The sequence below is a fragment of the Felis catus genome, chromosome D2, assembly GCF_018350175.1.
Source record: "Felis catus isolate Fca126 chromosome D2, F.catus_Fca126_mat1.0, whole genome shotgun sequence".
NCBI lineage: Eukaryota > Metazoa > Chordata > Mammalia > Carnivora > Felidae > Felis > Felis catus.
The window spans coordinates 12,330,408-12,356,817 of NC_058378.1; the positions used below are offsets into that span (position 1 = coordinate 12,330,408).

The 26,410-nt window shown below is 40.0% G+C and overlaps 1 protein-coding gene across 1 annotated transcript in view; it reads left to right on the top strand.

Moving 5' to 3' along the window:
• HEATR1 (HEAT repeat containing 1) overlaps positions 1–26,410 on the top strand; it is a 50,493-nt gene that overhangs the window by 23,469 nt on the left and 614 nt on the right. Inside the window, exons 21-44 of the mRNA XM_011287210.4 lie at positions 2,312–2,481; positions 2,877–3,035; positions 5,251–5,493; positions 5,770–5,901; positions 6,878–6,981; positions 7,152–7,295; positions 7,922–8,040; positions 8,138–8,259; positions 10,218–10,346; positions 11,769–11,999; positions 12,748–12,874; positions 14,638–14,798; positions 18,219–18,265; positions 18,382–18,505; positions 19,111–19,251; positions 19,746–20,032; positions 20,747–20,897; positions 21,736–21,894; positions 22,053–22,187; positions 22,331–22,435; positions 22,525–22,693; positions 23,199–23,353; positions 24,265–24,423; positions 25,826–25,934. Of these exons, the coding sequence (XP_011285512.3) occupies positions 2,312–2,481; positions 2,877–3,035; positions 5,251–5,493; positions 5,770–5,901; positions 6,878–6,981; positions 7,152–7,295; positions 7,922–8,040; positions 8,138–8,259; positions 10,218–10,346; positions 11,769–11,999; positions 12,748–12,874; positions 14,638–14,798; positions 18,219–18,265; positions 18,382–18,505; positions 19,111–19,251; positions 19,746–20,032; positions 20,747–20,897; positions 21,736–21,894; positions 22,053–22,187; positions 22,331–22,435; positions 22,525–22,693; positions 23,199–23,353; positions 24,265–24,423; positions 25,826–25,934 (3,582 nt within the window). The remainder of the gene's footprint in view (positions 1–2,311; positions 2,482–2,876; positions 3,036–5,250; positions 5,494–5,769; positions 5,902–6,877; positions 6,982–7,151; positions 7,296–7,921; positions 8,041–8,137; positions 8,260–10,217; positions 10,347–11,768; positions 12,000–12,747; positions 12,875–14,637; positions 14,799–18,218; positions 18,266–18,381; positions 18,506–19,110; positions 19,252–19,745; positions 20,033–20,746; positions 20,898–21,735; positions 21,895–22,052; positions 22,188–22,330; positions 22,436–22,524; positions 22,694–23,198; positions 23,354–24,264; positions 24,424–25,825; positions 25,935–26,410) is intronic.

A 26,410-nucleotide genomic window follows, 5' to 3' on the forward strand; every position in this document is an offset into this window, starting at 1 on the left:
CAACATGTATTACTTTCTGTGGAGATATGCGTTCCAGCTCAGTCTTGCATATAGCGAGTTTTGTTAAATGAACATTTAACATCATTTGTAAGATGTAGACTGCCTTTGGTTTTTTAATACTTGACCAATATAGTAAATGTATTCATAAGTTTAAAACCAAAGCTCAGTATTTTTTTCAATCTTTATGTAAAATATCCTGTTTTAAATCTAAATAAAATGACTTGGGAAAACAGAGTCACATAGACTTTTAAACGGAAGAAAATTCCTAAAAGCTGATAGTTTTAATAAGGTAGCTTTTGCTTACTGTGAGTTCTAGTATTTAACTTGAAGGTGGTAACTGTAGTACTTAGTACTTTGATTTGTTTTTGCATTTGGATTTTTCTGGAAGCTCTGTACCACTATACAGGGAATTTTAGCAAATAGTGACTTGGCCTGAAGCTGCCCTTTGTGTGAATTGAAATTTCCAGCTGTTGCTGACTTTATTTTATAAATTAACCTTACAGAGACTAGGAAAGATTGCCAGCCTTTACATGACCTTCTCAGAAAAGTTTGACAGTTTGTTGAGCTCTTTCTTAGCATTCCAGAAATGAAATATATGGAATGGATCATTGGTAGCAAAATGAAAGTCACCACAGTTTGCCCCAGTAGATAGCATGGAATAAAGCTTAAATAACACCGTGAGAGGAATTTAGGAGTCTTTTTATCCCGGAGACATAGTTTCAAAAGACTTCAATCCAGTTGATCTTACAGATGCATTCTGCCAGATCTTGAAAGCAGGTTTTTCAGTGCTGTTGGACTGAGCAGGGCATAAAACAAAGGAGAGCTTCCAGATTCTTTGTCTAAAATGAGTATAACATTGAAAATTGACAACACTTAGAGACAGAAACAAGACAACAGGCCAAGTTGCTTTGAAAATAATGCAAAATTTCTAAATAAAATATTTGTAAATTGAGTCCAGCATATTCTTAAAAAGCAAGTATCTGCCCAAATAAAGTTCATTCCAACAATATAAAATTGGTTCAAAATAAAGAACTCTTAATTGGCCATACCAGTGTTAAAGGATTATCATTTTCCAAGAATTTAAAAGGCATTCGATAAAAATCAGTAATTCTAATTTTGTGGCAGCAAAATAGGAGTAATGAGAAAAATACTCAAATCAAAAGCTAGCATCTTCATAGCAGAGTTGGGAAAACAAAAGCGTTCCTGTTGAATCCGTCACTATACTGGACACGGCGTTAGAAGTAGTAGTTGGCAGAAATAGCTGTTTGAGACACTGATGGAATGTGTGAGTGATGAGGCTGTGGGATTCTTAGGTGCGTTATTAAATAGGACATCTGAGGCTAGCCGTTTGAAAATATTTGAATAAAAGTTGACTCCATCCTTATTTCCTTAGACAAAATTTCACATGAATTAAAGATTTCACATTAAAAAAGAACAACATAGCTCTAGTGTTAGAAGAAAACGTGGAGTGCGTGTGGCCTCTCTAAATATTTAATATAGATTCAGACACTTCAACAGCTCAGAGCAGGGACGGCCTCTCTAAGCATCATACAAAATTAGAAGAGAAGTGGGACTGAAACTTCTACATTATAAAAAATTCCAGGGGTGCGTGGGTGGCTCAGTCAGTCAGGTATCTGACTCTCGATTTTGGCTCAGGTAATGATCTCATGGTTTGTGGGATCAGACCCCACATCAGGCTCTGCGGTGCTTGGGATTCTCTGTCTCTCTGTCTCTCCGCCCCTCCTGTTTGTGTGCGCGTTCTCTCAAAAGAAATCAACTTAAAAAAAAATTATAAAATACAATTAAGGACAAAGTATTTGCAAAGTATGGTGCACAATGAGAAGTTTCCTCTGCACACTTATCAAGACGTATGTGTGTATGGAGATGCTTGTTGTAGCAGTTTTAATGCTGAAAGACTGGAAGCAGCTGAACTTACCAGTAAGATAAGGGTTTAAATAATACAGAAAATGCAATGGAGAACAGTACAGTTTTAAAAGAATGATTTTATATACATACATAAACACACACACACACCCTCGGGTGTCAAACAGTTCCAAATAAATTTGAAATGTGATAGTTCTTGAAGCAGGGTGTGTGCATATGTACACCCCTGTGCTCTGCTCTCATTTGTGTGTGTTCAAAAGGGTAAGCTCGCATATATCCACGGTAAACATAATTAAACAGTGAATGGTCTTGAGAGAGAATTTCAGTGGAGGGGGGAACTTCAACATCTACCCTTAGGTGCTATTTCAGTTTTGTACTGTTTCAGTTTTTTAAATTGCTACTTAAATTTTTTTCCGTTTGGTTTTAGTGGTGACATCTCTACTCATTAATCTGGGAAGCCCCATAAAAGAAGTACGAAGGGCCTCCATTCTTTGTCTCCAGGCCCTCAGTGGAGTGGTGTCTCATTTCCATCTGGTAATAGATCATTTGGTTCCTAAAACAGAGGAGATCACCTCCGATGCCACCTATGTTACTCAGGTAAATTCCTCCGCAGAGAAGGTTGAATGTGTGCACTCCTGTATGGACACACGAACAGTTTCCTCCTCCTTTGACGTTTTGCTTTATAGGGATTTTGATCGACTTAAGTCACTGAATTTAGAAACTGATGGCGATAATCCGTACATCTTTCTCCTCCCATTTTTAAAAGATAGGAGTACAATGTTTCATTCATTTCTGCTCTGCTTTCTTTGGCTAAAAGGCCAGTATTTGGCTTTTAATCATAAGCTAACTGAGAGGTATTGGTACCCTTTCCAGGGGAAATGAAAAATGGTAAGTAGCATCACATCATTTGAGAAAGAATCTTCATAATTAACACATTTAGCCTTTGTAGTTCCTTAGCTCTTTTTCATCCAGTTTTCTTTTTGGTGCCCTAGGATTTGGCTGCTTTATTTGAAGAACTGCGGAGAGAAAAGAAACTAAAATCTCATCAGAAATTATCAGAAACTTTGAAAAACCTACTTAATTGTGTATATAGTTCCCCATCTTATATTGCAAAGGATTTGATGAAAGTACTTCAGGAAGTCAGCAGTGAGGTATGTGCAGTTCAGGCGGCTTGTAGTTTTGTGTGTTCTTACTAAGCACTATTAGAGCTGCTCATCGTATCTAGGAAGATGTGTCCAAGAGTTAAGCAGATGCGTGCAGCACACTCAGAAGTGAAAATTCTCTTACTCGTTTGGGAGGGGGACGCATTATAGTGTAGAAAAAGACACAGAATGCAAAAAGCAAATATTGTGGGGGTTTTTTCCTTTTTAAAATTGTGTGTTATCCCTACGTAACCAGTTACTTGATTTTAAGTGAATTTAAAAAAACATGGGGGGAAACACTGAAGAGGCACTGCTGAAAAAATTGTTGGTTTGTGTCTTTTCTTCAGGTGAAAATCCTCCACAAGGTAATAGTTTTGGACATAAGCCTGTGAACATTCCAAAATCATTTGTTCATTTTTTAAATGTATGTGGTTGACCATTTTTCTGGGGGGAAGGTCCATAGTTTTCATGATGTTGTTAAGGAAGCCTGTGATCCCAGTGAAAGAGGTTGTGAAGCACCTGCTTCTGTGAAGGAGCATGCTGGTCAGCACAGGAGAAGCTCTTCATCCTAGGGTTCCAAAAATGCCTAGATGCTTCGCCAGTCTGGGACTGACGACAACTTGGAGAACTGAAATGGGATAAAGTGGTGTGGAAACCACATGATCAGATTTTCCTGGTGGGAACAAACAGATGGCATTTATCAGCTCTGTGTCATCCCTGGTGTAGTTTAAACTAGGAATTGATGGGGCACCTGGGTAGCTCAGTCGGTTAAGTGCCTGGCTTCTGGTTTCAGCCCAGGTCATAATCTCACCGGTTCATGAGTTCAAGCCCCGCATCAAGCTGTGCCCTGAATCGCCTGCTTGTGATTCTCTGTCTCCCTGTGTCCCTGCCCTTCCCCTGCTTGCTCTCTATCTCTGTCTCTCTCTCAAAATAAATAAATATTTTAAAAATATTAAAATAAATAAACTAGGAATTGACAATTTTGTTCTGTAAAGAACCAAATAGAAATATTTTAGGCACTGTAGGCTACACAGTCTTTCTTGCAGGTACTTATTAGCTCTGCCATTGTATTGCGAAAGCCATGGTCACTTACGTAAACAAATGAGCATAGCTATGTTTCAGTAAATAAAATTTACAAAAATACATGGTCCTCTGGATTTGGCCCACAAGCCATAATTTGCTAGCATTTTGGTTTAGTTTTTAAAGGCTTCACTGGGGCGCCTGGGTGGCGCAGTCGGTTAAGCGTCCGACTTCAGCCAGGTCACGATCTCACGGTCCGTGAGTTCGAGCCCCGCGTCAGGCCCTGGGCTGATGGCTCGGAGCCTGGAGCCTGTTTCCGATTCTGTGTCTCCCTCTCTCTCTGCCCCTCCCCCGTTCATGCTCTGTCTCTCTCTGTCCCAAAAATAAATAAACGTTGAAAAAAAAAAATTTTAAAAGGCTTCACATATATAACACGAATTAATATTATATCAATTTGGAAGCTCTGGGGGAAACATGCAATGTTTTAGAGAAAGCTAAAACTTCTTTTTGTGGCCTAAGACTTTAGTTTGTATTTCCTGTTTTCAGAAAGTCTTGGGACACTCAAATGATTCATCTCTGAAGGGTTTAGAGCTTTTTTTGGGTAATGTATTATTTATTTATTTATTTATTTATTTATTTATTTATTTATTTTTATTTATTTATTTAAATTTACGTATTTTGAGAGAGACCGCGTAAGCGGGGGAAGGGCAGAGAGAGAAGGGATCGAAAGCGGGCTCCTTACTGACAGCAGAGAGCCCAATATGGGACTCGAACCCACAAACCTCTGAGATCATGACCAGAAGTCAGACGCTTAACCAACTGAGCCACCCAGGTGCCCGCCCCTGTAATGTTTAGTTTTGAAAGAGAGAGAGAGACAGACAGACAGAGCATGAGTGAGGGAGGGGCAGAGAGGCAGGGCTCAAACTTATGAACTGAGATCATGGCTTGAGGAGCTGGATGCTTAACCGAGTGAGCCACCCAGGCGCCCCTAGAGCTTTTGGCCATTACAGAATGAACTTCAGGGGAGACTTCAGTGCTTAATTGGATTAAATGCCATTTCTCATGTCTAAGAGATCATCTTTATTGGGGCTTTTTTCTCCAGGCTATGCTCCCAGTCTTGGAACATCATCTCTTTGGATGTCTTTGTAAAGCAAGCAAAATTATATATCAGTAACTGTTTACTATTGAATTGCCCAAACTTTAGATGGTGCTTTCTCAGCTGTTGCCTATGGCTGAACAACTGTTAGAAAAGATCCAAAAGGACCCGACAGCTGTCCTGAAAGATGAGGCCATTATTTTGCAACTCACTCTGGGAAAATATAATGAATATTCAGCATCCCTTTTACATAAGGACCCAAAGAGCCTAGATATATTTATAAAAGCCGTGCATACAACAAGGGAACTTGGCGCAGGAATGCCAACCGTTCAGATTACAGCCCTTGAAAAGGTCAGTGATTTTTTTCAGAAACTAAAATATGTTCAAGCTTTTAAATTTTGTACTGTTTTACTTGGAGAAGCTTAAGTGGAAATGTTTTAAAAGGAATATAATATATTTGATCTGTTTTTGCAAAATTGAGTGATGTACATGTGTGTCGAAAAGAACTGCATTTTAACTGACAAAATGAGTAATGATTTTACATTGTAAGAGAGAGTGGCTTTAAGGTCATTTTTGGAATTCATGTTTGTTCGTTGAGCTCACTTGCCTTTTTTCTATTCCCTCTAGATTACAAAGCCATTTTTTGCAGCTATAGCAGATGAAAAAGTTCAGCAGAAGCTTTTGCACATGTTGTTTGATTTATTGGTGAACTGTAAAAATTCACATTGTGCTCAGACCGTTAACAGTGTTTTTAAAGGGGTAAGTTGCAAACTTTCTGTAACTTGTTTATTAACGTTTGTTCTCTCCAAGGGACACCATGTTTAACTGTCCTCTGATTTCCAGTGCATTTAGGAAGTCAGATGTTAGCGTCAACAAGAATCCTGGACAAGAAGCTCATAGAAAAGTGCAAAATCAAAGTATAAGTTTTCATCATGATTTTTATTGTGTGAAATACTTATAGTGTTAAGCAGGTAGGGTATGTATGTTAGGTTGGATCTTACTCATATTAAATGGGATCTACCTGGTTTATGCAAGGATGTTCAACTGGGTATAGGCTATACTTAATTTAAATAGTTGTGTAATGACATACATATAATGAGACTGAGAATCTGCTTGTTGATTTATGTGTATATTAAAACATAGCTGTACATCAGAATAACCACCTGGTTATTCTGTGTTTGTTTTGCTGTTAAAAAAATAACTTAGAAAACAAGTTCACAAAAATAGGTAATAATATGGGCAAGTTCTATCCAGTTTTAGCAGTTCTCAGAATTTTGACATATTTTCTTAGATTTCTAAGATGCATTAAATGAAACAAATTAAGGTACAGAGTAGTGTGTATAATACAGTCCTGTTTGTGTGTGTGTGTGTGCGTGTGTTTTAATATTTATGCAGGTGTTGGTATGTGGGAAGTACATAAGGTGTTTGCCTTTGGGGATTGATTTGAGCTCTAGAGTCATAGGAAAATGTAAAAGTGACATGGATGTTTTCACTGTATCTTTTTTTTTTTTTTATGTTTATTTTGAGAGAAAGAGTGTGAGTGGGGGAGGGCAGCGAGAGGAGGGGAGAGAATCCCAAGCAGGCTCCATACTGTCAGCTCAAAGCCTAATGCAGGGTGCATTCTCATGAACCGTAAGATCATGACCTGAGCTGAAATCCAGAGTAAGTCAGCGTTTATTTCTCTGATGTTATCCCATGCAAGTGTATCATTGACCATTCTTCCTTCATATTTCAGATTTCTGTTAATGCTGAACAAGTCAGAATAGAACTGGAGCCACCAGATAAAACGAAGTCCTTGGGCACAATTCAGCAAACAAGAAGGCAAAAAATGCAGCAGAAGTAAGAGCTATGTGTTCAGTGAGAAAGTGCCCTTTGTTCCCCAGGCCTTAAATGTTATGAAACCATTACGATTTTTTTGATACCTGTCAGTTTGGCGTATGTGGGTATGATAATTTTTACTTAGCATTCATAATGTTTGCTTTTCTAATATTTTCTTACCTGTTTCACAGAAAATCACAAGATCTAGAATCCGTTCAGGAAGTTGGAGGTTCTTACTGGCAAAGAGTAACCCTCATCCTAGAATTACTGCAGCACAAAAAGAAACTCAAAAGTCCTCAGATACTGATACCGACTCTTTTTAACCTGCTAGCAAGGTAATGACACTTGCCTTTGCCTTTGATCTGTGAGAGAATAGAATTCTAATTCCTGCATGTCTTCTCTAACAGTCTGTTTTCAACAGTCTTTTCTTGTTTAACTAGTCTGTAAAATAAAGCAAGTACTGTAGTTGAAAGATGAAAGGTTTTAGGTACCCTTTGCCAGTTCCCCAAGTTGTGTAGTAAGTGACCACTCCTCGTATAGCCTACTTTTTAACTTTCAACACCACATCTCTTGGGCATCTTTACTTGTATTGAAAGACACAGGGTGAAACTTGCTATGTTTTTAGGTGTAAATTACTAGATTGATAGTTCTGGTATATGCCACTGTAGTGTGGATATTCTCTTTTACTGTCTGAAAAGCAGAGTAATTTGCAAGGTTGTCCTCTAAGGTTTCAAGTAAGTTCATGGAAAATACAACAGAGAGGGTTTGACATTAAGCACCTACCTGCATGAGAAAAAAATTAGCATTAGAATCTTACATCTTGTTTACAGTCTATGTTTGATGTTAATATTTTAGTTATTCCTAATGAAGTATGTGTTGTGGACAGTGGTCTTTAATGTATCACTGAAATTGTGTAACTCTTTGATTTCCCATTATGTTTTTTTTCTGGGGGGTCCTGAAGGAGTTTAGAACCTTTGCCACCAGAGCAGGGAAATATGGAATACACCAAACAATTAATACTTAGTTGTTTGCTTAACATCTGCCAGAAGCTGTCTCCAGAAGGTGGCAAAATACCAAAGGGTATGTACTTTGTTGGAAGGAAAGGGTGGAAGAACTCACTGCTCTGCGTGTGAACGTACCTACCACTTAGAGAGTTTTTTCTTTTTCATCACTGTAGATGTTCTAGATGAGGAGAAGTTCAATGTGGAATTGATTGTCCAGTGCATCCGTGTTTCAGAGATGCCTCAGACCCATCACCATGCCCTTTTACTTTTGGGTACTGTGGCTGGAATATTTCCTGTAAGTATTAAGTTTGAGACTTCAGCAGATATTTTAGGTATTTTCTTTCTTCAGTGGAAATAACCTAAGTGCTCACTGGTTTGAAATCAGTGGACTTTGGGTCTCATTGGCGGGACTCTCAGCCCTGTCTCCTAATAGCTGAGACAGTGTGAGCTGTTTGATCTTGCTAAGCTTCGGGTCCTCATTTTGTAAAGTGGCAGTAATAGTAACCTTCTCGTAGGATTATTGTGAGGATGTGACTGGGTAGTTTATGGTTCGCACAGAGCCCAGCACAGTGTAACTGTGTTAGTGTTATTTGAAAAAAGTTAACTGTCCTGTTCTCCTCAGACAGCTTCAACCAGTGACTTGAGAAAAGTAATTGGATTATAAACTGCCTTAGTTAGAGAAATCATGTCCGTTATAGAAATATATCTTTTGAAGAGATTGAAGTTTTTTCCTATCGGGGATTTAGGTCACGGGTTCTTAACTGGAGTTCTCCATGAGCTTCAGCGGTCTTTCTATACTAACATCATATGCTAGATTTTATGAGTCTAGGATTTTTTTTTCTTTGAAGAGAGTCAGTAGCCCTCAGAGGAGTTGATAATCCAGCAACAATTAAGAATCATTGATATTTTTTCTTTGTTTTTATTGAAATATACTTCATCCACCATTAAATTCAACCATTTAAGTAGTTGTGCTATTCACTGGTTTCAGTATGTTCACAAAGTTGTATACCCATCACTATTATCTCCTTCCAGAACATTTTCATCATGCCAAAAGAAACGCCATGCTCATTAACTGTCACTTCTCATTCCATCTGTCAGTACAGTTTCTGCCCTGGCAACCATTAATCTACTTTCTCTCTATAGGTTTGTCTCTTCTGGACATTACCTATAAAAAGAATCCTGTAATATGTGCCCTTTTTAATGTCTGAAACATTAAAGTGAAAACACTTAAGCATCATACTTTCAAGGTTCACCCATGTTGAAGCTTGAATCTATTCCTTTTTATGGCTGAGTAATACTCCACTATATGCAGATACCATGTTTTGCTTGTTTGTTTATCAGTTGATGGATCTTTAAGTCGTTTCTACTTTCTGGTGTATACCTAGTAGTGGAATTGCTGGGTCCTAAGTTAAGTTTAATATTCTAAGAAACTGCCAGACTGTTTCCATAGCATCTATAATATTTTGTAACCACCAGCAGAATATGAGCATCCTAATTTCTCCATATCTTCACTGCTAGTTGGTACTGTCTTTTTTTTTTTTTTTTAAGTTTATTTTTGTGAGAGAAAGAGTGTGTGTGAGCAGGGGAGGGGTAGAGAGGGAGTGAGACACAGATTCCGAAGCAGTCTGCAGGCTCTGAGCTGTCAGTACAGAGCCCGACAGGGGCCTCAAACCCACAAACTGAGATCATGACCTGAGCTGAAGTCAGATGCTTAGCTGACTGAGCCACCCAAGCACCCCTTACTTTTTTTTTTTTTTTTTTTTGTCATCCTAGTCTGTGTGAAGTATCTTATGATTTGGAGTTTGCATTTCCCTGAACAACTGATAATGTTGAGCATCTTTTCATGTGCTCAATGACCATTTGTTTAATCTTTGGAGAAATGTCTTTGGAAATCCTTTGCCTGTTTTTCAGTGGGGTATTTCTTCTTTTATTACTGAGTTATAATGAATCATTGATATTTGATATGCTTAAAATAGAAAATGCTGCGGGGCGCCTGGGTGGCGCAGTCGGTTAAGCCTCCGACTTCAGCCAGGTCACGATCTCGCGGTCCGGGAGTTCGAGCCCCGCGTCAGGCTCTGGGCTGATGGCTCGGAGCCTGGAGCCTGTTTCCGATTCTGTGTCTCCCTCTCTCTCTGCCCCTCCCCCGTTCATGCTCTGTCTCTCTCTGTCCCAAAAATAAATTTAAAAAAAATGTTGAAAAAAAAAAATTAAAAAAAAAAAAAAGAAAATGCTGAAAGGTGTGTTTCCTTTCAGGATAAAGTTCTACACAATATCATGTCTATTTTCACATTTATGGGAGCCAGTGTCATGCGTCTAGATGATACTTACAGTTTTCAAGTTATTAACAAGACAGTGAAAATGGTTATCCCAGCACTTATTCAGGTAAGCTGTTTTAATACCATTGTTTGTATTCTTTTAATTTTATAATTGTATATAGTATGAAACTTAAGTGACATTACAAGCCTTTCTGAAATGCTCAAGTGTTTGTGCTTCTGAAATTTTAGAATGATGGAGCTAAGAATGAGTCTTAGTAACAATGTCCTTTCCAAAAACATGAACATGCATAGCTGGTTCTGCTTTGCTGGGAGGGCATAACTGTACACATGTCTTAGCATTAATCTGACAGTGAATTTACATTTGCTGTATATTTCAGGACATTGCAGTTGGATAATACCCTTACTCATGTCAGTGAAGATAGGACATTTTAGAGCTCCAGTGGCAAATTTGTGAATACGCAATTTCAACAAACATTTTCCAAATGTTCTCTAAGAGCCAGGTACTCAAAGAGATGATTGGGTTTCTCTGCCAATTTGAAAAGCAGCCTTGAAGGTGAAAGAGCTTGGTCGTCTGCTTGAGTTTTCTGTTTACCCCTACTTGTTGTTAATGCCTTTCTCACATTATTGACCGTTCCAGGGATGACAGTACCGTCTCCTTTTAATCTTGGTATTTGGTTGATATTGTCTGTCCAACAGGTCCCAACAAGTAGGGGACACAGATCTAAAAAAAAATAGCTGTATGCACAGTAGCATGTATGCCAGTAGAATAGATGAGTGGTGAAGGGTTCAGAATAGAGGATGGCACATGTCGGCCCCGAAGACCACAGTCTCAGAAGAAATAGAATTTGAACTGGCATAAATGAAGGGCAGGATTTGTTCGGTAAAAAGGCGAGGTCTGGGAGCATGCACCGTGTGTGTGAAGAAAGTGACGTCAGTCAGTTCGTGGAGTGCAGTGTTGAGACAGGGAGAAGTGGGGGGCTTTGGTTCATTCGTTCATTCGTGCAAGAGGTTGTTATTCATTCTTTAATTCAACAGCCGCATTTGAAGGATCAGTACCAGAGTTAAATGGTTTGAACTTTATTCTGAAAGCAGCAGGGAGTTGTTGGCCTTTCTGTACTCTGCTTATGTAGACTGTACCCGTTCTTCTTGGGGCAGAGCACAGGTCCTGCTTGATTTGTGCAGCCTCCCGGTTGGCCTGAGAGCAGACCTGTTGTAAGTGCCCCATACTTGGCATCTGCCATTCATTGCCTGCTAGTGTTCTCTTTCCACGTGTGAGTCTTTTTTCATACAGATGATGTCTTCGGGGCTGGGCTCACATCCTATGCCTTGTATTCTCCTGGGAGCCAACAGTGCCTGGGACACCGTCTGTACTCTTTGAATATTTATTGATAGGTCTTTGATTATTCAGATTCTTTTGGTAACTTTTTTTGGAGCATCTGAAGGCCGTGGACATTCCGTGTCCACTTAAAAGCTTCTTTTGTGGAGGGTTGTTTGCTCCTACTCACTGTCCCTGCTTGCTGTTCTGCAGTCTGATGGTGGAGACTCGGTGGAAGTCACAAGAAACGTGGAAGAGGTCGTGGTGAAAATCGTGAACGTATTTGTGGATGCGCTGCCCCACGTCCCAGAGCACAGGCGCCTGCCCATCCTCGTTCAGCTTGTCGACACGCTGGGTGCAGAAAGATTCCTCTGGGTCCTCCTCGTCCTGCTTTTTGAACAGTATGTCACGAAAACAGTGCTGCTGGCTGCCTGTGGAGAAAAGGTCAGAGTATAGAGTGGGGTGATTAGAAGGAAAATGTTCGTGTTTATGAAGCATGGGGTGCTCACGTCGATTTAACAGTCCTTGCTCGCAACCGTTTGTAAAGAGATTTTTGACGTTCTTTACAGCTGCTTTCCAAGCCTGTGGCACTCTGAATATCCTCCATAGCAACTGATATCTGCTGTAGGTGATTCGACCTAAGAACTGGTCTAGTACGATGCTGGGTGGTTCTGTTTTCAGCCTAACAGCACAGCTGAAAAGTGATTAAACTGTGTCTCTTGAAAGTGGTTTTTAAGGCGTTTCTTGGGGGAAAGGGAGGAATGTCTACGTCATCAAAATGGTTACAACATGGTGGTGGTTTTGAAGAGCCCTGTTTGGATGGATGAGGGCAGAACTTACAGGCCGAGGACTGCTTTTAAATGACTTTCTAGACACAGGATCTGGGAATAGAGGTAGACACATTCTGAGTAAAAGGGTATGTTCAGTTCTGCTAAAAATCATAATGCAGATTATCCTGGAATAATGCCAACATTCTTCTCATAAATTGGCATTTTTAGCTAAGAAGCTCAGTAATTCATTCATCTGGTGATACATGTGACTATAAGGAACAGTATGTAATGCCTTTGCATGCCAAGAAATATTTTTCAAATACTTCCATCATTTGTACTTAGTTACATAAATTTGGTAGGGATAATTACATAAATTCGACATCGAATAGGGATAAATTCAATAATTTCTTTTCTCTATACAGGATGCTATTTTAGAGGCAGACACTGAATTTTGGATTTCAGTCTGTTGTGAATTTAGTGTCCAACATCAGATACAAAGCTTGATGAATATTCTTCAGTACTTAATGAAGCTGCCAGAGGAAAAAGAAGGTCAGTCATAATCAGGTGTTCATTGTTGAATCTGAAAGCTCCAGAGGTGCAGAAGACCAGACGGGTCATCCTCAGAGCACATGGTACATCTTAGAAGGGATTTTATGAGTAACTTAATAATTTTTATGTGATGGTGTGCTTTCTCAAATCCTTACAGAAAATGGTAAGTAGGATTTCTCCTTGCCTCTCCTCACACATTGGCATTGACTTTTTTGTTTAAATTTATTTACTTAAATTCAAGTTAGTTAACATACAGTGTAGTATTGGTTTCAGGAGTAGAACCCAGCGATTCATCACATATGTAACACCCAGTGCTTATCCCAACAAGTGCCCTCCTTAGTGCCCATCACCGATTTAACACATGCCCCCTACCCACCTCCCCTCCAGCAACCCTCAGTTTGTTCTCTCTTTAAGAGTCTCTCATGGTTGGTCTCCCTCTCTCTTTTTATCTCATTTTCCCTTCTCATCCCTTTTGTTCACCTGTTTTGTTTCTTAAATTCCACATGTGAGTGAAATCATATGACATATGTCTTTTCTCTGCTTGACTTCCTTCTCTTAGCCTGATACACTCTAGTTCCATCCATGTTGTTGTAAATGGCAAGATTTCATTCTTTTTGATCACCCAGTAGCATTCCATTATGTGTATATCTACATCTTCCTTATCCGTTTGTCAGTTGGACACTTGGGCTCTTTCCATACTTTGGCTACTGTTGATACTGCTGCTATGAACATTGGGGTACATGTGCCCCTTCGAATCGGCACATTGGCTTTTATACCTCCGTCCTTTTGTGTGGATGTGTTGGCTGTGGAGTATTACAGGGATATCCAGGATGAATTGTAGTAAAATGACAGCAGGTTAGCAGCAACGTATTAGCTGTGTCTTAACTTCTCATTAGAATATTGGTGAAGACGTTGACAGGAAAAAAAAAAAAAACAGGTGCCACAACTTTGGTAACTAAATATTAAATTTTTACCATAGATGTGAGTCTTGAAAAAAATTCCACTAATTGCAGCACCAATTAGACTGGTTTAAGAAAGGGTTTGATGTGTTCTTAGTTCTCTGCCCTCTGAAACAGAGCAGCAAGGAGCATTGGAAAGAAGATACTGAGGACCCCATGGAGACTGTTTTCTGTGTGGCCAGCTGTTTGGCCGGGCTTGTGGTCCCACAGTCTGCTCAGGTTTGGCCGGGACAGACCAGGAGCCTGGAGAGCCGTGTGGTGACTGCTTACGGGAGAAACCTTCAGTTTGAGTCACTCTCTAGGACAGTGAGTGGTTTTTAAGTGGTCCACTGTGGACTCCCCAATCACTGCACCCTCAAACCCTTTTATATTAGATAAATTCGGATATAGGATTCTACAGAGTTTTAGAACATACATCTTTAAACTTTGAGAATTAAATGTTGAAGGCTAGAGATGACCCTCCTTCAGACTGTTGTGAGCCAACATGTAAATACTTTTGAGGCTTCAGAATTGGGAATGGAGGCAGCATTTAAAGGTTCCTTTTTAAATGTCTTTGTCTTTCATTTGCTTGTCTCAGTTGTCCTGTTTTTTGTTTGTTTTTGTCTTACTCTCTTCTCTGGGCTCTTGGAAACTTTGTTGGTAAATACGCGTCTTTCACTAATTCAGGAGAGGAAAAGCGGGGTGTGACAGATTCACAAATTCCTCGCAAAATCGTATCCCTTGTACTCTGCTCGTTATGTCTGTGTCTGTAAAGATTCTGCTTGAAGATGAGTGACGTCACTTGTCCTTGTTGCTCTTTTTCAGAAGCTGTTTCCAAAGCAGCATCAACTAAAAGTGAATCGCAAGAAGAGGTGCTACAGATTTTTAATATAGACACTCACACGAGCAAGCAGCTGCGGCATTTTAAATTTTTGTCCGTGTCCTTCATGTCTCAGCTCCTGGCTTCTAATAATTTTATCAGAAAGGTGAGGTGTTCTTTTAAATGTGTTTATGACAAGACGATTTTGCTTTTTCTAAAGGAACTATCTTTTAAACTAGTAAAAATAGATTGGCAAATATGAAAACATGAGGCATGCCTTTAAAGATGATAGAAAAAAATCAGGGGTGCCTGGGTGATTCAGTTAGTTAAGCGTCCAACTTCGGCTCAGGTCGTGATCTCACGGTTCTAGCCCCACATCGGGCTTTGTGCTGACAGCTCAGAGCCTGGAGCCTGCTTCGGATTCTGTGTGTGTCTCTCTCTCTGCCCCTCCCCTGCTCATGCTCTCTCTCTCTGCCTCAAAAATAAATAGAACATTAAAAAAAAAAAAGATAATAGGAAAAAAACAGAGCGTACATGAACCATTTGGCACGATCTGGTGAGGCTGTACATGTATCAACCCTGCGACTCAATAATTCCATCTCAAGTGGTACACAGGCATATTGTACGTTTTACTGGGCTTCGCAGATAGTGTGCGTTTTACAAATCGTAGGCCTGTAGTAACTCTGCATCAGGCAAGTCTCCCAGCACCATATTTTCAATAGCAGTTGGTCATTTCATGTCTCTCTGTCACCAGATTTTTTCATTATATCTGTTACGGTGATCTGTGGTAACTGATTATGACTTGCTGAAAGCTCGGATGGTGGTTAACATTTTTAGCAATAAGGTATTTTTTAAGGTACATAACATGGGTTTTTTGGGGTTTTTTTTGATATAATGCTATTGCACATGTAATAGGCTATAGTTAGTATAAATACAACTTTTTTTTTAAGTTTATTTTGAGAGAGAGAGAGCGCGAGTCGGGGAGGGGCAGAGAGAGAGGGAGAGAGAGAATCCCAAGCAGGCTCCATAATGTCACCTCAGAGCCCAACGCGGCGCTCGAATCCATGAACTGTGAGATCATGACCTGAGTTGAAGTCTTACACTTAACTGACTAAGCTACCCAGGTGCCACTAAATGTAACTTTTGTATGCACTGGGAAACCGAAAAACTTATTTGACTTGCTTTATTGTGATACTCTCTTTATTGTGGTGGTCTTGAACTGAACATGCAGTGTCTTCAAGGTATGCCTGTATACCCAGCAGAATGTATGAGCATAGGCACTAAAAGACGTCTACAAGAACGTTCATAAAAGCAGTATTTGTGGTAGCCCAGAACTAGCAACAAGCCAAGTATGTATCAACAGTGGAGTGGATAAAGGGTCTGTCATCAAAAATGGACATGAGGGAATCTCATAAGGGTAATGTTGAAAGAAGACAGGCAGACACAAAAGAATATATCCTATGATTCTAGTTGTATAAACTTTAAAAACAGGCAGAACAAATCTAGGGTTGTAGAAGTAAGGACAGTGTTTACCTTTGGGAAGGAGGGAATAAGCAATACTGAGGGTCCAATAGAGGAAGGTTTCTGGAATGCTTATAAGAGCCTTTAATAGGCTCTTTTCTTTACCTGAATATAATGAGCTCTATATGTGTGATTTGTATGCCTTCCTGTTTGTGCGTTAAACTTTAAACAGAGAAGAAGGAAATACAGAAAGTGAAGACCTAAAGAAACAGAGAAGGATCAGGAACATCAGAATGGTTGAACATTAATAAGAAAGTCTGAGTTGTGGTCTCCTGCGTGAGCAGGTCAACGGGAAACCATGTGATCATTGAAGTATTTGTAGAAAAATAATGTAATAAATTCAGTACTTATGATTTAAGGAAAAATCCTCTTAGCAACCAAGATAGATGGGAACTTCCTAATGAAGTTCTGGCCTAATGAAGATACCAGAAACTGCTTTACATCACCTTTCATAATGAGACAGACTTTATAAAGTCTGGAACAAGGATATCCTGTCATTGTTTCTATTCAGCAAAAGAACGATGTGTAAGAATCCGAAAACAATCAGCAAACTTGTAGAACAAATGATTCGTTCAGGTAGCTTGCTTGATAGGGATAAGTGTAGACCCTGCTCTGTCTCAAGTGAGCTTGCCAAGGACAGTGGTGGTGCCAGTGGTGCCAGTCAGGGGGGTCAGTGTGACCGTGTCCGGTCTGTCTAGACACATACCCTGTGCACATGGAAGAAATGCTTTCATGTGGAAGGGGCATTACAGAGTAGTTAGGAAAAGAGAACTGTCCAGTTACTAGAATGGGCTTGATTTGTTTTCCATGTGGGGAAAGACTGGCCTCATACCACATACAAAAGACAATCTTAGGTAGGTTAAAAAATTACTTCAGTGTGATTTTAGATAGATTAAAAAATTACTCTTTCAGTGTGAAAAGGAACACTTAGAAGGAAATGAGAACATTGTTACCAGAGGAACACAGAGGAATTTCTTTAGAAGTGCATTTCAACAAAAAGCCACCATAAACAAAATGAAAAGAAAGCCACAGGCATAAATTAAAAAGTATCAGTTCCTCTGAGAACATCTGGCAAAGAACATGAATTCACAACAAACGGCTAATATTAACATACAACAAGGTAACCTCTCTAATAAGGAAGGGAATTGCAGATTAAATGCGATGCCACTATGATGTCCTATCAAACTGGCAAAAGTTTAAAAGCCCTTAATAGCAGGAAGTGGCAAGGCTGTGGGGACACAGTTACTTGTGTACCCCACTGTGGGTTAGGTCTCCGGATAGCCGCTTCAGAAAGCGAGCAGTCAGCGGTCTCCAGTCAGGTTGGAGATGCGCACGCATCTCTTGTGATCTAGCCGCTCCCTTTCTGGGGTATATGCTCTACAGAAAAGTGCCTGCTTGTTCAAGGAGACGTATAAAAATGTTCTTTTCTAATGTCTTTACTGACAGAAAAATGGACGTAAACTAAACATCCATAGTAAACAGATGGGATGAGCAGATGTGCCATGGTGTGTACCGTGATGTATGCAAGGAGTGTTAAATGAACGCTAGAACGACATACATCTCTGTAGATAGATCTCAGAACTCTGATGCTCCCAGAAAAGCATGTTGCTGACTGTGGTGTAAACTCTGACATTTAACGGCAGGTTCAAGTTTGTGGGGCTGGGGGCACTTAACCAAGGGAAGGGATGAGAGAGGTAGGGATTACGCTGGTATCTGTAACGTTCATAATGTCATGCAGTTACTAGGAGCTAATGGAAGCGTTTCATAAAATTAGTGGGTAAACGAGTGTAGATGGCTGTATTTTTCTGAATCTTTCTAGTACTTATAGAAATCACAGGTATCTATAGAGTGTAATCGCTCTGTGAGTAGAATAACGAAAGGGAATAGAGTTACTACAGTTTGATGGGGAAGGTCTCAACCTGATTAAATTGTACGGTCAGAAAACGGTCCCTGGGAGGTTTGAATTGAATAGTCTTACAGATGAGTTTCACTGTATATACTTCAAATGATTTTTTTTTATATCTAGCTTGCATACTGCTCTGATGATGTTTTCTTTAAAAATTAGGTGGTTGAAAGTGGTGGTCCTCAGGTTTTAAAAGGCCTTGAACAGAGGTATGTTACTTTTTAAATTTTTTAAAAAATTTTTATTTGGAAATAATTTCCAACTTTTTAACAAAATGCTGGAAGAATAGTGGACAAAACTCTCATATAAGCCTCCTTTGTTTTAGGTTGCTAGAAACAGTTCTTGGCTATATTAATGCTGTAGCACAGTCCATGGAGAAAAATGCAGACAAGCTAACTGTGAAGTTTTGGCGGGCACTGCTTAGTAAAGCTTACGACATGTTAGATAAGGTAGGCTTCCGTTTCTCCCCATCCACTGTGTTTTGCTGTTTTTATGTCATCGTGAAACTATTTGATAGAAAGTTTTACTTTAGGAATAAACTTAGTGATAGTTTTTCTTACCATAATACAGCTCACATTTTTCTCGGAAAAGAGTCTCTTGATGGCTGGAGATAAATTCATCTGAAAATGATCATTTACCTACAAATTATGAGAGCATGTGCTTCACTAAAAGTGATACTTTAAGATTGAGTCATCTAATACTGTATAATATTCTACTTTATGCAGTGGAATAGAAGAAAAATAGCTTTTTAGGTAGAGTATGTGGGATATTAGAAATATCACCGGCCTTGACATTAGGATCCCTGTTCAAAATCTAGCTATAAGACTTTGAGCAGTTCACTTAGTCTTAGCATCGGCGTGTCTTGTTTGTTTGCTTCTTTTGTTTCCCTTTTAAATGTGGTTAGTAATGTCTACCTGAAAGGTTAGTGTAAGAAGTTAAAAGGGCATAAACTGCCTGGAACCTAGAAGGTATGCAGCAAATAGAAATCAGTCTTAATCTGAATGGGTCTTCTCTTTAAAAAATTTTTTTTGTTCAATGTAAAACTACTGTCTAGGTCAATGCCTTGCTGCCCACGGAAACCTTCATAGCTGTGATCAGAGGGCTGCTGGGTAACCCGCTGCCATCTGTCCGCCGGAAAGCACTGGATCTTTTGAACAACAAGCTACAGCAGCATACATCCTGGAAAAAGACCATTGTAAGTGAAGACTGTCTGTCATACCCACTCACCACTCTGCTTTATCAAAGAGCTGCATTTTAACTCCCTTGAGTTTGTCGCTTCCCTGAGTGCTACGATTTAAATAAGTATAGTAGTATTTGAATATGATGCCAGTAGACGTGTTTCTAAAATGTGATGTTAATTCTAATAGGAATTGGGATAAGAGTTCTTAGAATGGAATCACAGCCTAATAGAGTTGTTGCTAATTTGGACCCTACGTTGTCTTAGCTTTAGCATGATCTAATCCTCTTTTACTCCAGACCAGCGGATGCATTACGTAAATACGTCCCAAATGGGTTACAAGCACATACACTGGCTCAGTGGTGAAGAAGGCAGATAGGGAAACAGTTGCTTGTGTATAATTGTGTGGCACAGGGCCTCAGGCAGTCGCAAGCAGTAAAAAATGGAAAAGACGGACTAGTATGTTTTTTCTGCAGCTCTAATTATTTAAAATTTTTGGCTGACCTCTTCAGGTTTATCGTTTCCTAAAACTGGTTCCAGTCCTTTTGGCCATTGTGCAGCATAAAAAAAAGACGGAAGAACAAGCAATAAACAGACAGACAGCTTTATATACTCTAAAGCTTTTATGTAAGAATTTTGGTGCAGAAAATCCAGAGCCTTTTGTCCCCGTGCTGAGCACTGCTGTGAAACTGATTGCACCAGAAACAAAAGAAGAGAAGAATGTCTTGGGAAGTGCCCTGCTGTGCGTGGCAGAGGTGACCTCCACCCTGGAGGCGCTGGCCATCCCTCAGCTTCCCAGGTATGCTGATTAGGACCTGGAACAGGAGCCATCATGTGGGGTTTCTGGTACAAATTGAAAAATAATACCTTAGCAATTTTTTTTTTTTTTTTTTTTGCCTCTCAATAGAGGTTACATAAGATTAGATTTGTTAAAGATTTAATTTTTTCTTCAAACTAAAAACCACTGATTAAAAACTTTCTAATTTCCTTTATGATGTTTGTTGCCTTCCACTTTTCACTCCCCCTTGGCCACCTGTAACTAGGAAACGGGGTGAAGCCCCACGACAGGTGTTCCATCTGTTCGGGCAAAAGCTGCCTCGTGCAGCCCAGGTTCAGAGTTGAATGCTCCTGACTTTCCCCCTTGGCTTTGGTATTTTCTAGCTGTGCAGCCCTGGGCAGGTTACTTGGTCTGTTAGAGCTTTGCCATCTCTAAAACCGAGACCAGACCGACTTCATGGGATTCCGGTGGGGGGGTGGTGCACGTAAGGCTTTTTGCACAGCGCCTAACACGTAGCAAGCATTAAATTGAAAGTCCCTGTTATTTTTTAAAATGACTGAGTAACTATTGCTACTGGGAGGTTTCTTGCTCTGAGTCTCATAAAATGTGTAGACACGTTTTGTCGGCTGTGACATAGCATGATGTAGCGGGCACAGTTATTAGGAGTTTTGCATAGTGACTTCTCCATTCTCTGTTCTTAAAGTTACTCTAAAACTCTTGCTTTTTTATATCTAGCCTGATGCCATCATTGCTGACAACGATGAAAAACACCAGTGAGCTGGTTTCTGGTGAGGTCTATCTGCTTAGTGCTTTGGCAGCCCTGCAGAAGGTTGTGGAGACCCTCCCACATTTCATCAGCCCTTATCTAGAAGGTGTCCTGTCCCAGGTGAGCCACAGTACCTCAACATGCTATGCCCGTTTTCTCTCCCATCATCCCTCCTGCTTGGTCATGACGTTGAAATGGTCATCGCTTTCTTCTTATAAGGCTCATCTCTTTTTTGATTTTGCAGAATGTGTTTTATTGCCTTTCTCTCCCCTCCATGAGATCGTTCGTGTTGGGCTGGAGCTGCCTTTTATTACTTGTAGAAACTTGTGTGTCCTGTTTGCTTCTAATGTAAAGGGTTTTTTAATCCTAAGGTGTCCTTCAAAATCAGAATCCCTCTATTGCTGTTCAGTGGTTACTTGGCACATGGGCAGTGGGCAAGGGGCATTTCTAACTGACAGTGCCCAGGAACGATCCTCACTCTGTTCTCTTGTACTGGTCATTTGCCATTATGAGGTTAGGAGCTTCAGCTGCCATGATGAAAATAATTTAGCTGATTCACACACTCTTGTGGCCAGGGCTTGAAGGTAGACCTTTTATAGAAAGGGACCCCTACATCTGAGGAGGTCTGTAGATAGATTTTTTAGCAAGAACAAACACACTTGACTCTTCTCATGGTCTCTGGATTCCTGTCCTCTTTAAAAACAAAAACCCATCAGTTTGAGTGCTCTGTGTTCTTCTGCCTTCCACCATTTACCTGCATCCCTGACTCCACTTGGGGAAGAGTCATCTGTTCATTTGTATCTACAGATGTTCAAGACTGCTTTGAAAGGAATTCTGTGAAGCGATAGTGCTCCGAGCTTTCCCCAGCCGCTAGCCTCTGGGTTGACTTCTGTAAGTGTGCAGACATTGTCAGTGAGTTCTCATATTGGCTTTGGTCATGGTTTCTGTATTCCTATAGGTGGTTCATTTGGAGAAAATCACTGGTGGAATGGGTTCTGCCTCACAAGCTAATATCCGCATCACGTCCCTTAAAAAGACACTGGCTACCACACTGTCACCCCGAGTCTTACTGCCAGCGATCAACAAAACGTACAAACAAATTGAGAAGAACTGGAAGGTTAGATCATACTGGGTTTTAGACTTTGGAGAGGGGAGATGTGGTCCTGAAATTTCTAAGTTTTCACTTAAAGAAGAGGATGGTTATTTAATTGATAAACGTACTAATGAACTCGGAATGTTTAAAATTGGCATGTCTCTTTACTGTGTTACTGGTAGAAGCACATGCGTCCATTTATGAGCATCTTGCAAGAGCACATTGGGGTCATGAAGAAGGAAGAGCTCACCTCCCATCAGGCTCCACTAACCGTGTTTTTTCTGGAAGCCCTGGACTTCCGAGCACAGCACTCTGAAGTAAGCTTATTTCCACTTCCCCAGATCCGAAAGTTATCTACTTGTTTAAGAGCCAGAGAAAAATCTAGCTGTGTAATCTGTTTTACTTGCCAAAGTTATTTAGAGCTACATGTTAGTAATCTGGCTAATCTTCTGTTTTTCAGGATGATCTGGAGGAAATTGGAAAGACGGAAAATTGTATCATTGACTGTCTAGTAGCCATGGTGGTGAAACTTTCTGAAGTCACGTTCAGGCCCTTGTTCTTTAAAGTAAGCTTGCTCCTTCCACGTCTCCTTTGTAGCCATACATAAATGTTACAAGATATGTAGAATAAACTAATATTACTTTATCTTTTTAGCTGTTTGATTGGGCTAAAACAGAGGATGCCCCGAAGGACAGACTTTTGACATTTTACAACTTGGCAGATAACATTGCTGAAAAACTTAAAGGGCTTTTTACTCTGTTCGCTGGCCACCTGGTGAAGCCTTTTGCTGACACCTTGAACCAGGTGAACATCTCCAAAACAGGTTGGTAGCTGACTCCAGTCGATACCTTTGCTCTGTGTACCTTACACAAGGCACAGTAGTAAGCATAAGGAGGGTGAAGGTTTTACTTCATAATCAGTCAGTAGGCATTGAAGTCTTTGCTTGAGCAGAATGAAAACATGTTAACAACAATTGACTCACTTAGAAGTAAAAGTAAGGTAAATGATATGTGCTACTCTAAGTTATTGGAAGTAACTTTAAAATGTTAAGATTTAAGATTGGTGTTTTCTTTACTGCTAATAAGCAACCCACTTGATAAGTGGTAATTTAACTTGCCAAACTAAGTGATCTAAACTGAGAATCTTGACTCCTACAGGAGCCACTTACCCGAGAGCTGCCCATTTTATGTCATGTCTTCATCCTGATTTTCTGTATTGTTTTAGAAATATTCTTCTGACTGTAGTGTCAATAGTGATTTGAATTTAAACATTGGAGGTTAAATTGTGAAAATCAACTGTTTTTTCACTTTTACTCTTCCCATCTACAGATGAAGCGTTTTTTGACTCTGACAATGACCCTGAAAAGTGCTGCTTGCTGTTGCAGTTTATTTTGAACTGTTTATATAAAATCTTCCTTTTTGATACTCAGCATTTTCTCAGTAAAGAGAGAGCAGAAGCCTTGATGATGCCCCTGGTGGACCAGGTAACCACATGGAACCCATCTTTTTGCCATCACTGTTAAATTTTTTTGTTAATTTTATTTAAATCCAAGTTCGTTAACATATAGTGTAATAAGGTTTCAGTAGAATTTAGCGATTCATCAGTTATATACAACACCCAGTGCTCATCCCAACAAGTGCCCTCCTCAGTGCCCATCACCCATGTAGCCCATCCCTAACCCTCTTTCCCTCCAGCAACCTTCAGTTTGTTCTCTGTATTTAAAAGTCTCTTATGGTTTGCATCCCTGTTTTTATCTTGTTCTTCCTTCTCTTCCCGTGTTCATCTGTTGTGTTTCTTAAATTACACATGGAGGTGAAATCATATGATACTTACCTTTCTCTGACTTCTTCCGCTTAGCATGATACTCTCTAGTTCCATCCACGTTATTGCAAATGGCAAGATTTCATTCTTTTTGATTCACTGTTAAATTTTTACTAGATTTATTCTACTAAAATTAGAGCTTGCTGGGCTTTCTTCTCCAGGCTTTTTTTTTTAATGAAATTTTTATTTCAAAATTTTGTTATTTTTAATGTACAGAACTTATCTTCATAGTGGCATACACCAGGTTTTACTTTTGAAGGTTTCAAATGGAAGGCAGGATATAAGGACTCATGGTTAGATTTTTAATTTTCTAAAATTGGATTTATTGAGAATGTTTTAGGACTGGGCCGCCATCTGGAAGAACGCCTCTCAGCTGTTCTCCTGGAGGGAGGGGTGACGCTAAGGGCCATGACAGTCTGCCTCGGCTCCAAAAGGTGGTAAATTTGCTCTAGAGAGTGTTAGAATTACACACCTGGTCATCGAGCCTGCTGATATGAAAAAACAAGTTTATTTATACATTGGGAATTTTTCAGACAGAAAACGTGTTGCTCAGAGTCCCTGTCTCCTTCATAGCTAGAAAACAGGCTGGGAGGAGAAGAACGGTTCCAGGAGCGAGTGACAAAGCACCTCATCCCGTGCATAGCACAGTTTTCCGTGGCCGTGGCAGACGACTCTCTTTGGAAACCACTGAACTACCAGATTCTGCTGAAGACGAGAGACTCCTCACCCAAGGTGGGCGCTGTGGTCGACAGGCACCGAAGCTGCGTGTGTTCCCCATATAAACCAAACAGTCCCAGAGCGGTCGTGGCTGTAGGCCCATGGTAAACTAGCTGCTTGTCTTCTAGGACCGGAGGTTGCTCTTTGGGGCAGAAGTTTGAGCCTGAGAAACGTTTGGCTTTTACTTAAAGGCTATTTATAAATAATAGAAGTCCTCTCCCCCACCCCCACGGTGTGTTAGATGCAAGTAGTGACATATTTAAATGTCTTTGTGCTCCCAGAGACTGTCTTTCAGTCTGTTCACAGAACATTCCTTTGAGCTACAGCAATGGATTATCTCCGTCATGTGTAACAGGCTTAGGATTTTGTGAAATAATGGAAAATAAGGAGTGGTGGACACTCACTCACGTGGGCAAGGATGAACCAAGTTACAGTCCCCTGCCTGCGTCTCAATTTCCAGTCACCAGTTCTCAGTCTAATTAGCATACGAGAACCTCAGTGAATAAAGCAGACCGAAGCAGAATTTTGTCAAAAGATTTATTACTTGAAATATATAACATTTATTACAGGAGAGAACAATGAGGCTATTTTCATGAACCCCCAGATTTTACATTGTAGGTTCTTACAAGCTTATAGCATTAAATTTGTCTTAATGTTTTGTTTTGAATGTACAATATCAAAAAAAGTCTGGCTTGAACATAGGTAGTTCATAGGCTTTTTAAAGAAATCATTTTGCTTTATCCAAATATTTTTTTTTAATTGTCCAAAACCGAAAAGAGGATTAGTACAGCTTTTGTTTCAAAGTGAACCACTAACAGAGCCAGACCACTGCTTGCATTCCATAGACCAGAAATATGAGAGAATATATGAATTAGGTATATGAAATAGGAATAGAGAAACACCCAGACTTTTTTTAAGTTCCCAGATCCGGAAGTCACGATACATTATTTTTAATTCCGTGCTGAATGCCCGGCCCCTCCCACCACTGTAGTCCGGAGGGAGGGGTCCTGCCTGAGGGGGCCAGGCTGGCCTCATCGCCCACAGCCCAGCAAGCCCATGAGCTTCAGTGCACGTAAACTTGAGGACATACTCGAGTCTGTGTGTGCCTTTTTGATTGTTGTTTTTAAAGGAAAATGTTAGAAAAAGGTATTCACATTAAGCCCTGCAGTACTGTAAGACACTTTAAAAAACACTGGTTTGTATAAGGTTGCCTATATTATAAACAGACCCCAAGTTGTTAAATAAATTGGTGTTCTGAGATGGAAGTGGAGTGGACAGAGGGGGAACCAATTCGTTTAAAAAGTCAGAGCCTGTCTCAAGTTAGACAGTTGTGAGATATAAATGTAGCAATGCTAGTCTTGGGCGGGGGAGGGGGGAGGGGTTAAATCCTCTTTCTTTACCTTTTTATCTCTTTCAGGTTCGATTTGCTGCTCTGATTACAGTATTAGCACTGGCTGAAAAACTAAAGGAGAATTACCTTGTCTTGCTACCAGAGTCCATTCCTTTCTTAGCTGAATTGATGGAAGGTAATGCCTAAACTACTAAGAAATAATGGCAGTAAAATTCTGTTAAAATGTGCCCAGTGATCATGGAAATTTGGATAGAACCCCATCCTCTGCTCCCTCCACATCTCACACTGCAGACAGGAGGCGGGGTGCCTGTTTCGAGTAGGGTTGAGAGACCATATTAGGTGGCCACCCCGCGATCATCTGAAACTTGTCTACAAGGAAATCACCACCTTTACTTTTGCGTTTATTGATGTTTCTCATTATCCTCATACATTTATATGATTATTTTAGTCCCCATAGATTTACTGTGTCAGAAGTGCCAATAAGATCACAGTAGATTAGCTGCCTGTTAATACCAGCCAACATTTCCTCCATGTTCTGCCTGGAGGATCTCATTCAGTCCTCACGATGTGTGTGCCATTATCCCTGTTTTATAAAGGAAGAAACTAGAGGCTTTCAAAGGATTTTGATAAACTAACACAGTGAGTGTGACG